At 36.6% G+C, this 13,127-nt stretch overlaps 1 protein-coding gene across 3 annotated transcripts in view; it reads left to right on the forward strand.

Moving 5' to 3' along the window:
* Window positions 1–9,749, forward strand: part of LOC109030502 (protein takeout) — a 47,290-nt gene extending 37,541 nt beyond the window's left edge. For all 3 annotated transcript variants that reach the window (XM_072298429.1, XM_019041496.2, XM_072298430.1), the window contains exons 4-7: window positions 1,033–1,180; window positions 2,151–2,284; window positions 7,033–7,182; window positions 7,879–9,749. In XM_072298429.1, coding sequence (XP_072154530.1) covers window positions 1,033–1,180; window positions 2,151–2,284; window positions 7,033–7,182; window positions 7,879–8,027 — 581 coding nt within the window. In that variant the 3' untranslated portion in view covers window positions 8,028–9,749. The remainder of the gene's footprint in view (window positions 1–1,032; window positions 1,181–2,150; window positions 2,285–7,032; window positions 7,183–7,878) is intronic.
* The last annotated feature ends 3,378 nt before the right edge of the window (window positions 9,750–13,127 follow it).

Here is a 13,127-nt window from a genome sequence, read left to right on the forward strand (position 1 = left end):
TCAACGCAAAAGATTTAAAGTAACACATCTGTTTTAAAGGGTCTTCCCTCTTTTAAACGGTGCTTTGGCATTTTTTCGGCATGAAGGTCCCACGCGATAACAAAGTTCAGAGCTTTGACAGAGCTAAGATTCTTTTAAATGTCTTTTTCACTTGGTGCATAAATTTCTTTTACACTTTTTGCGATCAGTTAAACCCTCTTCCTCCACTGTTGTCTTAAACATGATTGGTCACCAGTGGTGAGGCGTGAATGATCTATTATCGATCATTTCCAATTTGAAGCTATGATAAGGAATTGATTATTAAGGCGTTCGTTGCGAACACCCCGTTTATTGATCCTCTTTAATTGATTTAAATGACAGATAAACCGATAAATCGATAAGTCGCAAAGCACGTCACGCCATTGTTGGTCCCCCAAGCAATTTGTCAATCATACCTGGAGAAAATTGCCGAAGACTTGGTGAAACGTGCTATATGAATATATGTGCGTTGTAAATAGACAACAAATCCGTCTTATTATTCGTAGTAAACAGTAAACCTTTGCGTTTTCGCTACTAGAAAAAGTATTTTTGTACAGATTTCTTACACTAGTTTCTGAATCAAGTTGCTTGAGGTCAGTCTTAGGAACCAAACCCTCACAGCCGTTCTTTATTAATTGGACCGAGTTTAACAGAAAGGAACCAAGCCACATCAGCTATTGCCAAGTTTAACTGGGCAATACAATTTTTTACGAAAGAACGTTTGTTCGGATTTCTTTGATAATTTTAAGGAATTTGCCTCGTACCATGGAGAATTTTCACCGAAATTTGCACGAAAATCCGCACAACTGTTTTCATGTAAAAAATTAAAGTACCCAATTAAATTTGGCAATAGCTGATGTGGCTTGGTTCCTTTCTGTTTAGCGCGATCCAATTTCTCTCATGCTCTGAGAAATGTCTTTATCCGGTGTTTATAAATTATCTCCCAGCCATGACAGTCCTCTTCACCCCTTTTTTTCCTTGACGAGATTAAAAACTATCCTTCTGACTTTCCAGGAATTGATGAGTTGGATGTTCCACCGATAGAACCTTTGGTTATTAAACAAATCAAACTAAAAAGAGGGCCGCGAGGAGCCCGCATAGATGCCGTCATGAGCAACATTAAAGTTTGGGGTTGCAGCGATTTCAGGATTCTGGAATTAGAGTAAGCACCGATTTTGTATGCATTTTTTTATTCAATAAAGAATAGTGATATCTAAGCACCAATAAATATTAATCCTTCATTGCGAGGAGAACCGTCTAAAAAAAATGCAAGCCTTAACTCTTCTATGAACTATATTACACGCACAATTGTAAATCAAGTCGAATGATAGTTGGACGTATTTCTATCAAACGGAACTGAGCGCCAATTTGAGTTCCTTTTGAGGAATTTAGAAGGCCGAATAGCGCGTTCTGTCAAACGGATCTAAGCGCCATGGAAAAGCATTGCGAGTATAGGACGGAATAAGCCGGACGCCCGATTCCGCCGCCAATCCAAGCCCCCCTCTACCTCCCTCACCCTATGGCGCTTAGGTCTGTTTGATAGAAATACGTCCAGTTGATTACAACTTACAGCGTTACGACAGTTGTAAGACTCACAAACCAGTCCTTGTAGAAAAGCGAATGAGATCTTAAAAATAGAAATCGGTAAGTTATTATACCGCTCCCCTAATTCTTGTGTTGTTATAACTGAATTTGGCTTCTACACCTGTTGGAAATAAAATTCGGAGGACAAATAACTAAATGTTTTTATGATATTTAAAGAAAAAACTATGCATAAGTGAAATAAATCAAAATAGGTTACGTACATAGAATTTGTGCCATTTAAATCCTTTTAATTTCTATATTTACTTTGGTAAAAAGTCCCTTCTAGCATTATTACGTCCAAAAAAGAAATGCGAAACGTGATTAATGAGAAAACATTTAATTTAAATGACAGGTCAGCGCATGCCATCAATAAACCATGATTTGAGACAACAAAGCTTTTAACTTTTGAAATCCTATGTTTTCACCTCGGTTTTTTCTGATGAGAAAGAAAAATGAGTGAAGCATACTTCCTTGTGTTATTTACCTTTTCGGATTTGAGTATTCAATTTGAAAAATCATATTTATCAGCGTATTTTTCTCTCTTACAGAACTGATTTAGTCAAAAATATATATGATTTCAAATTACACTTGCCGCACCTCAACTTCCTCGGAAAGTACAGCATGGACATGAACATCTTATTCTTTAGGATTAACGGTACTGGCGACATGTATGGCAACTTCAGTGAGTAAAATGAAATTCTACCAACATTTCATTAAATTTTATTTGTACGACCTTATCAACTAGAAAGAAGAATTTAAAAAAACAGCTCCTACCTGAGATCTTCTTAATTTTAAAAAATTAAATTTAAAATCTGGGCACTATACATTTATAATAGTTGTTTTTTACTTACATACCTTAAAGCTTTTTCGGCTTACCCCGAGCCTTCATCAGAGCTTCAGAGGTTTAGAGTTCGCCACAAAAAAATTACAAAAACTATAAATTACTACATTAAAACTGCATAATGAAACTACACAATTACATTGCAAAATATTACAAGCATTGAAGAATATTGTGTACTTTCATTATGTAGTTGTAATGTAGTAGTTTATGGTTATTATTTTTTTGTGGCGAAGCTCTGAAGCTCTGATGATGGCTATTGGGGTGAGCCAAAAAAGCTTGAAGCTATGTAAGTAAAAAACACCTGTAATAAATGTATAGTGCCCAGATTTTAAATTTAATTTTTTAATTCTAATTAATGGTAATACTCCAAAAATGTTTGAATTTTTAATATTATGAGCACAGTTCTTTTTGTGTATAGAGTTTCACTGAAAGAAATAACCAATGATTTTCTGTGCCGAAATTTCGATCCAAAATATAGTTAGGGACACGTCAATATTAGATGAGTCAATGTCAAACACATTATGAGTTAAGATGTATTTGCAAAATTTGAACATATGGGATAAAAAATTGCAGTCAACTGTTGAGCATAATAAGTGGTCTGATCCGCCATGCATGCAATATTTTAGGTCAATAATTTACATTCCTTCTCAGCAACCTATAGGTATTTTTAAAGCATTACATCCCAAATGAAAATTAGATTCAAATAAAACGCATATTGGCACCGAGGGTTTCAAAAGACTTCGAGACTAAACTGACATGCATGTTCATTAATGTTAGTCGGCATTAGTTTCTGACACATTCTAATTAAACTTTTGCTTCGGACTCGCAAGTGGAAGCAGGCGTAGCGATGATGGCTTTCAAGTGTTGCCTTCAAAATACGAAAATGCAAATTGTGTAGCACTAAACCACCACGGCACTTCGATGATTTGGAGCCTCCTCCGGGATTTTTTTAGCCTCAAAACTTCTTTAAAGCTTACAGGGTTTAGAGACTTGAAAGGAATCTTCTGTGTATGACATCTGGCAGCACGTATGCAAAGAAATACTCAACACTGGAAAAAAACGCATTGGACCTAGAGTTCAGACTCTTGAAAACATCGACGAGAAAAAATACTCTTGATTCAATCAGATTTAAGCTTAAATCAAGAACCAAGCCTCTTAATTTGAACGGATTTCCTTTTGATTTAAGCTTAAGTCTGATTGAATCAAGAGTCCTTTTTCTTGTCAGTGTTTTCAAGAGTTTGGATTCTAGATCCAATGTGTTTTTTTTCCAGTGAAGGCTCATTTTCCCTCTGCGAAATGATATTTCAAAGCCATGTTTTGATACAGATGCGCCACTCAAAAATTTGCTAGTTGGATGAATCTTTTGTTAATTGAATAAGAATCATGCATCTGCATATTAAAGTAGAAATTGATGGCTAAGATTTTTCTAAAAAAAAAAAAATCAGTTTTTCCGATTGTGGTGTTGCAAAATGATGATTATGTTATATTTTCTTGAATGAAAACCAACCAACATTTATTTTTTAAATTCTCCAGGGACCCTCTTTTTTGATTTGGCAATATTGCCTTAATGTTTCTGAAAGATGTATTGCTTTTAAAGAAATAGAACATAATCAGATATTTATAAACATCGCATTAGAGATACTCGTTTGTTTCATTTATCTGGCGAAAACAGTTGAGAGGAATAATTTGCTCGTGCAGGAAACAAATGGGACACCTATCTCCGATGAAAGAGTAAATTGAACGTACAAGTTGATAACCCCTTTTGGGTGTAAACTTTGGCCAGCACCATATTAAGAGTGATACATGAGGCGTGATTACACAGACGGCATCAACTCATCACGACAAGGGTCCAAATATACAATCAAAATTATATGTGTACCTATCGAATCGTAAATATGGTCCATTCGAAAGTTTAACTTACCAATCATAAATAGTCATCTTTTTGAGAAATGATGTGTGTTCCAGATCTATGCTTTTAAGTAAAAACACGAAAAATGAACCAGTTCCGAATTGTTCGCCAGAAGTTCGCCTTCAATTCACCCGCTTAGGCAACAAGCCTACTCCGAATACTAATGTATTCGAACGATTCACTTTTATTAGGCTTCCTACTTTAATTCAGAATATGGGCGATTGTGTGTGAACGTCTCACATCATAGCAGCAGACTGTTTCACCTCTAACGATTGCTTTGAACTCCTGCGGATCAACCACCAAAATAAATAATTTTAAGTCAATCTAATTCATTTTGCCCCGAAAATGCCTACAGTTTATCAAAATCCCTAAAAGTAGCAGCTAGTTCATTCTCCCGTTTTTCTGTTCTTGAGTCCCTCTTAATACTCCCCTCCGCATTTAATCTCTCAAGGTCAATTATCATTGATACCAAGCGTAGAGTGTTTCCCTTCTGCTTTAAAACATCAACATTCTAGACGACGTCCTCGTGGCTCTTTATTAAGACGCAACTGGCGAGACATACCGTTTATCTTCCAATTTGGCTAGACAAAATACAAAACAACTGTTTCGTTGTGGACATACCCCTGATTGTTTTGCTCTAACGCCGCGGCCCGCACCGTGGATCGAGTCAGTAGGAGAGGTCGGACAACATTTGGAAACTTCAAAGGCATATAACTCGGTTCATGCACAATTTTGAGGTTTTAAAAGTGATTTCATCGGTTTTCTCGTGCTTTTTCCTTTAAAGGCACCCCTTATAATTTGAAATTTGACAAATTGAACATCAACATTTGCAGTTTTGGTTAGAAATTCCATGTCCGACCTCTCTAATTGACTCGATCCACTGTGCGCCGCGCCGGGTATAATGGGGTATACTTACTTACGTACCATGTTACAAAGTTTTATGTCGCTGTATTAAGCTTAAAAAAACTAGGAGGCCAATAAAGAGATTGATTACGAGCAGGAGTTTACAAAGACATCACATTTAATCAACGTTTATTAGAGTTTAAAATCGATTCTTTTGCATATCGATCGATTCTTTTGCATGCGATCGATTGTTAATTTAGGTTGAGTATTAATGTTCCATAGCGATTACTAAGTAGTACGCAGTATATTAAAAAAGGTAACGACGGAATTTTGGACCCTAAAATAAATAATCCACCAACAATAGAGAACGATCCACGGCAACGTAAGTTAAAAGAATGTAAAAGATAAAGAAGATTTTATTCATTAAAATCTTTATAACAGTTTAAAATTTTAAAAAACTAATTTTCTTAATTTTAATCAAAATTCCGGACGGGTTTTAAGAGCCACCAGACTTCATCAGCAGTAGCATGACTGATTTTGCCGTTGCTGCTTTGTTTTTTTAACTTCTATATGTAGTTAACAATTTCCCTCATTTTTTATCTTAAGGCATCGTGATTTAGACCTTGTTTTAATAATGTTTCATTGTCCATTTTCAAAAAATAATTCAAAATTTCGGCAGGTAAAAACGATGTAAATAAAATTATACCGAGATTCGTTTTAAAAGTCGCCTTTCCTTGAGATCAGCTCTCAACATTATAATGTGTATCTGTTTGTCCACGTAAGTCCATCTCTTTGCCATCTGCTGTATCTATTACAAGCAAGACGATCTGAAAATACAAAAAGTCTAAGTTGTGGACTTTGACGAGTAGTATGTCCTGCGATAGATTTACGATAGTGGTCAATTACCCAAACACCTGGTTCATCTGCACTCGCATCGTCAGTCATTGACAGACCAATCAATGAGTTGCAGTCCTTGCAGCTCGATTCATATCGGTTTGTTTCGCATTCGTACAGCTATGCATAATGGACCACTAGACAAGGTACGAATTTAAGCGATCTGATACATGTTTCTTAACCAGAATTTCACGTAGAAAACGATTCACACAACGAAAATTACGGAAACCAACTCCTAACGAAGATATTAACGTTTTTATTTCACATTGGTTACGAGGAATTTGAACTGCCCGCTCACAAGAAACTCAAAACTCTACGTGAGTCAAATCGCCCACTACAACGGTTTCAGCAAGCTTCTCAATCGAGCAATGTTCATTTCCCACCATGCGTTGTTCAAAGTATTAGCAATTTGCTATAACTGAGCCAAAGCGTCAAGATTGAGGTTACCAGATTTTTATATCGCAGAGACTGTCATGATAACGTTTAGCGCGCGACGTGAATCACGTAGAGCATCGAGTTTTCATGAGCGGGTGGTTTGAATTCACGCATTAAGAATCATTAAATATCTTCGTAAGGAGTTAATTTCGGTAATTTTCGTTGTGTGCATCGTGTTTTACGTAAAATTTTGGTTAAGAAACATGTATCAGAATGCTGAAATTCGTACCTTATCTAGTGGTCCATTATAAATTACAGTGTCTTTGGTTCGAAGCTATCCTTGCGGTCAGTGTTTGTTGTTTATTCGTTAAATTGACTCAATGAAACTCAAAGATCTTCTGCCTCGAGAGTATATACATTCTACACTGGGATTTATTTCAAGTATAGAAGTAGAGGTCAATTTCCCCATTCTCCTCAAATTATTCTTACAATCTTAAGTAAATTCCAGTCCAAAGTCATGATGAAAACTTCAGTTAGTGCAAATAATAACGAAAATGAATCGTTTCAGCTGATTACAGAGCAGTTGTCCGAATGACCGGCAGTAAAGTAACAAGGGACGGAAACGTCTATCTCAAGATGGACAAGATGAAAATGAAACTGGAATTCGGTGGTGCCAAAATCAAACTTACCAATCTCTTCAACGGTGACCCTATATTAGGTAATTTTCTTTCTTTCGGTGGGCGTTCATAAATATAATTTAACTCCTCAAAAAGAGATCAAGTTATAATAAGTTAAAACAGAGACAAAGAAAGTCCTCTTTCACATGACTCAGTGTAAACTATTAACCTCAAGTCATCAAGTTCATGTGTGGAAACCATTGATACAATTCCAGCTCAAAATTACTTATTTTACTCAAATTCATTTTGATTTCAAAACAGTGAATTAGTTCCTTTCTGCAAGATTAAGTCTATAACCGGTATAGGATTCGAAATAGTAGTTGACAGCAATTTACTGCAAATCGCATTTTTCAAAACTTCCCACCTTGACGGCATAAATGCATCAATTTGAAAACAATATTTCTCGAATACATCAATTAAGCTACCTCTGGTTATCACCGAACGGAAATATCGTTACTGTTTTTTACAGCTAATACAAATGTCCATTAGAATTATGCTTGTTGAAATTCAACCTGAAACTGCATCTGAAACCAGAGTAATATTAACACAATTCTAAGGTGATCCTCTAGACCTCCATGTTACGCATTCGTAAATACAGATTCGCCTTCATTTGACAAGGTAGGCAAAATGAGCTCACCCAAAGAAAATTTATTTAGGTGCTTGTTACAAGCCATTGACATTGTCCATGTATTGTGTTACGCTGCCTAGGTTTACAACCCTTCATAAATGTATTTCAGGAGCAACAGCTAACCAAGTCCTGAACGACAACTCGCGGCTCTTCCTGGAGGAAATTCGACCGGCTTTAGAAGGAGCGTTGTCCGATCTGTTCACGGATATTTCGAACAAAATCACACTCAGGTTTACATACGACGAACTCTTCCTGTAGCGGCTCAACCGTGAGCAGTGGTGATTCTTGAAAGTTGGCAACACTGTTATTCCTCCATTTAAACATATGTAAAACAATCGATTCTTGGTATGACGTTTGCCTTCCCTAAAATCGATATTTTAGATGGATTTAAATGGAGGAGATACAGTACTAGCAACTAGCAAAATCGCCACTGCTCGTGCAAGAATCAGGACCTTCACACTGGACGTCCCGTGGCTGTGACTACATTTTTAGCTGAAGTGATTTGCGATATGCCAATGAGAAACCTCAATCTTTAGAATTCTTGAGAATTAAGGTCGATTTACTTCAAACAATTGAATTTTTTCTATTCCCGAAGATGCTCAAAAATGTCATTCTTATGAATTTTTATCAATAAAAATTCTTTTTGTGATTTACTTATTTCACCCCTGAGGGTATCCTGTATAGCCCGCACGGGAGTGGTACGGACCAGGACACGAAAAAAAAGAATCGTTGCTTTCACAATACTCACTTTGGAACCTAATTAAATTCTGTTCTGGCAACAAACTTTTTGAAAAAGTGGATTCCAAATGTTCGATTTTTTTTTTTTTTTTTCACCGATTTTTTTAACGCTTTAACACATTATATCGTAGACAACCTGATCGAAAGAGAGGAAAAATTGAACAAAAGCTATCCATTCTGATGAAGAATAACCAAACAATGGGCCTGTTGCATGCAAGAGATACAGCCGTGCGAATAGACTTTTTAGAGGTTAAATGACACGAAAATTACGATGGTCACATTAAAAAAGTCTGAAATACACTCCTTACTGCGCAATTTGTGTTGTTAGGAACGCGCTTTTTCAAATTTCCCGCGTCTGGGGGCAGTTTTCTAACGGAAACAATTAACGGCAACTCGCGGCTATTTCCGGTCAACTAAAACTGACAACATAACCTAAAATTCGGAGCTCGTGACATCGTGAAATGAAATGAAGAAGGATTGCGTTGGATATTTAAAAGTTGATCGATTTGGTTACCGCATAAAGCGTATATGGACCACTATAGGAGATCACGTTGGGTTTGTAAACAAACTGAAGGAAAAAATAACAACAACAACAACGACTCGGCATCTTCCGGAAATCACCGAGCCCGCCGTTTGCTCGTTTCCGGTGATTAGAAAACTGCCCCCAGACGCGGGAAATTTGAAAAAGCGCGTTCCTAACAACGCAAATCGCGCAGTAAGGAGTGTATTTCAGACTTTTTTAATGTGACCATCGTAATTTTCGTGTCATTTAACCTCTCAAAAGTCTATTCGCGCGGCTGTATCTCTTGCATGCAACAGGCCCATTGTATTTTAATTAGCATCATTATACTTCCTGTCGTTTTGATCCACGACTGTTGATGATTTTTCCTTTCTAACTTTTGGGAAACATTTTCTAAATGTAAAAATTAAAAATGTCTAATTTTGAAATATGAGTGAAACGACTGACGCATTTTGTAATGGATATCAACAGGAAAACTCTGAAAACTTTAACTTGGGCCGTCCAAGGAGGAGGTAAATGTATACGGACATCATTTTTATACGAGGTGAGAGGTATTCACTTATGTTTACTACAGCTTTTAAAGTGCAATAATAAATAATAGTTTTATTCGGACCTTGTAGTTCTTGCAGACTGCACAAGCAGTTTCATAATAATTGTATCAATGTATTTGCAGCAAGTTTATTGTACAATTAAATGCTACTTTTTTAAGTATTTAGATTGTATTCGTCTTTTCGTTTATTTTACTTAAAAACATAATGTGAATGATTGCACAATCAACTGTATCTCAAATCCACCTCAATTGCATGATTTTAAAAAATGTATTAGCATTATAAGTACACTGAAACCTTCGCCTATTTTTCTTTCACCGTATCCAACGAGATATATCATTACACCCTATGGTTTGAGTGCTTCACCCTACTTTCAAATTATCATAGACCCGAGAATTATATTCCTTGAAAAATTAAAGTAATGGAGAATTTGCAAGGATCTGAAATTTGATGAATTTCCTGTTTAAGTGGAATCCTCTGAGTGAACTGAACACGAAGATACCCTTGATTCATAAATTAAGCGATTATTAGAGGAGATATGACAAAATAACCGATTCTGCTAAAATACATGTGTTTAAATGGGAAATGCCGCCAGATGACGTCACAAGGCGGCGCATTTTCTCACTTTTAAATCAATTTTTCTCCAATTTCCCATGTCAGAAAAAAATTATGAAAAATATTGCGAACTCAGCTCATTAGGCACTTTCAGATGAAGCAATAAAAAAATTGCGTGCAAATTCTCCATTGCGCAATTTACGAGCTTCTTAATATTATGATACATTCACAAACAACCCCTGAGAAAGAGAGAGGGGAAAAGTGTCCCTTCACCCGTGCATGTAGCTGAGTTATAGGTACTCGATTAAAAGATCCGAAGTTCGAGGGAAAATCTCTCAGAAAATGGCTACTTGAGAAAATTTTCGAGCGAAACAAACATTTCTTTCGAAACTGTATTATTCCTTAAAGACAGTATTATTCATATTCATTTAGTCAGCTTTCTTAGCAATACGCTCGAGTGGAAGGAAGAGACTTCTTCAGACAGTATGCTTGCAGTAATTGGCCCTTTTTTTGAAGTGAGTCGTAAGTGTCAAGAACTCGCTTAACATTTCACTTAGGGTGCTCCTTTAAAGATATTTTGCAAGAAAATCAATGAGACCACTTCTGAAACCTATACGTTCCTCCCACTGACTCGCCTCACTGAGCGCCAATGAGGAGGCGGTTAGTGTCTGATATCAAAACGCCTTCGTTTCCATGTATTTAAATGAGAATAATCCATGCAGAGTGTGCAAACATTTCAAAATTAGCGGAGCAGCGTGTGGCAGCGTGCTGCCAGCGCGACACTGGCACTAGCGCCAACAAACCTAATAGGGATACTTCCCGCATTGCGCAAAGCGTGAGGTATCCCTGTTGCGTTTGTAGGCGCCAATGCGCGTGGAGCGCTGGACGCCCTCGCCCGCCGCGCCGCGGCGCTTCAAGCAACTGTTTCGCAACCAAGGTTTTGCACAGTATCATACGAAACTGAAGGCGCTCCAACATATTAAATATGACAGCCATATTTTAATAGTACGGAGCTTTCCTCGCAAAATAAATCAAGATTCTACGGCACAAAAAGAGAGCGGTTGTCCAAAAACTCACCAAGTCCTACCACCCATATTAAATAACTTTTAACATAATTTTTGAATGTCATTAGAGAAAAAAGTGACTTGATTTAGGCAGAAACATTCTTGAGTATGCCGTAAGAAGTTTTATTTTGAATCAAGAATAAAATAGCTGAATGAAAGTGGGTTTCTGCTTGATGTAAGTGACTTTTTTTATATATAAAACTATCTCTTCCTCTTTAAACAAGCATTATTTTCTTTATTATAATTCATGAGGAAATCTTCTCTGCGGTAAATTTAAGCATGTATCTGTTAGAATCAAGTCACTTTTTCCGATAATGAAGTAAAAAAATGAAGTTCAAAATAAAATCAAGAAGATTTTATTTTGAACCAAGAATAAAAGCGCTGAATGAAAGTGGGTTTCTGCTTGATGTAAGTGACTTTTTTTATATATAAAACTATCTCTTCCTCTTTAAACAAGCATTATTTTCTTTATTATAATTCATAAGGAAATCTTCTCTGCGGTAAATTTAAGCATGTATCTGTTAGAATCAAGTCACTTTTTCCGATAATGAAGTAAAAAAATCATGCTAAACGTTATTGAATACAGATCATAGGACTTAATAACTACCGTTCTTTTTTTGTAGTCGTCACTCGTTTTAATTTGCAAGGCAATTTCGTGCTTTTGGAAGATGCCATCAATCATGATACGTTGGGGTTCCTTCACTCTCGTATGATACTGTGCAAAACCTCTGTGGCAAGGTAGTAGCGAAGCACCGTGGTACGCCGCGCCGGTGCCGCGCCGTCGCGAAGTTATCGCACACAGGAAAAATCTGAGAGCCTTTAGCTGAGGCAAATCAAAAGGTTTATCCGGTTCAAGTATAACAAAATGGGATTTCCTTGAAAGATAATTAAGTTCTGTTGCACTGGGGTAGAGAGTTTTTCTTCATAGAATTGGCGCTCCCCCATTTTTACCAAAAATTTCAAATACATATTTTTCTCTGTAAGACCAAAAAAAAAACAAAGAAAAAACAAGCAAACCCTCATTTTCCGGAGACATTATACATTTTCATCCTAAAAACTCGTAAGCCAATATCGTTTGTATTTACTTGTGGACCGATTAGCTTGGGTCTCAATTGGTAAGTGGATCGAAATTCCCCTGCCGAAAAAACGCGTGGACGTAAACTACTAGACAAAACAAGTGCGCGGACAAATAATCGTTGACGAAATGTCCTTTAATCCCTAAAATGTGGGCCACGTCCAGTTTTTGATTACCAATGTCTCTATAACGCATCTGCCAATCACCTGACAGGCAGAGCCCTTATTCGCCAAAACTCTTGGTTCTCTTCCAATGGAGGGTCGTCAGAGGCGTCAGGTAAATGTAAGGAGAGGATGGGACTGAAAATGTCTATTTCAGGAAATGAGAGAAGGGTCAAGCGTTAGAGAAAAATTGCGAAACGTCATTTGAAAAATATAAATTCAAAATACGGTCAACGCCAGCAGCTGTTGCTAAATGGTGCATTATGACACGCTATAAAGTAATCCAAAAGTGCTCGCCTTATTATAAACTTTTTAGTTAGGAAGTTCCTCTTGACTTTGTGCTCTTTCACGTAAGGATTGTTATTCTTAGTTCACTGGATTTTCGTCAAATCAGAGAACTTGCTTTATGTTCTTAGCAACATCTGATGGCGTTTACCAGGTTTAGAATTTTCCATTTCATTTCTCCGTTTCCCATGCAGACAAGGCTCAATTTAAAGGTTTTAAAATTGACCGAAACAATTGGATATTTTACATAAATATAACTGAGAAACATCTGTCCAAAATCTTACTCATTATTACGCGTGATCAGAAGAAAAACGAGTTCAATTTTCAAGTAAAAATGCCCATGAGTATCCCAGTAAAAATATGTACGCGTCATGTTGGAATATAATTAGGTTTCTAATTTGAACGTATTTAA

The sequence above is a fragment of the Bemisia tabaci genome, chromosome 3 (genome assembly GCF_918797505.1).
Source record: "Bemisia tabaci chromosome 3, PGI_BMITA_v3".
In the NCBI taxonomy this organism is placed as follows: Eukaryota; Metazoa; Arthropoda; class Insecta; order Hemiptera; family Aleyrodidae; genus Bemisia; species Bemisia tabaci.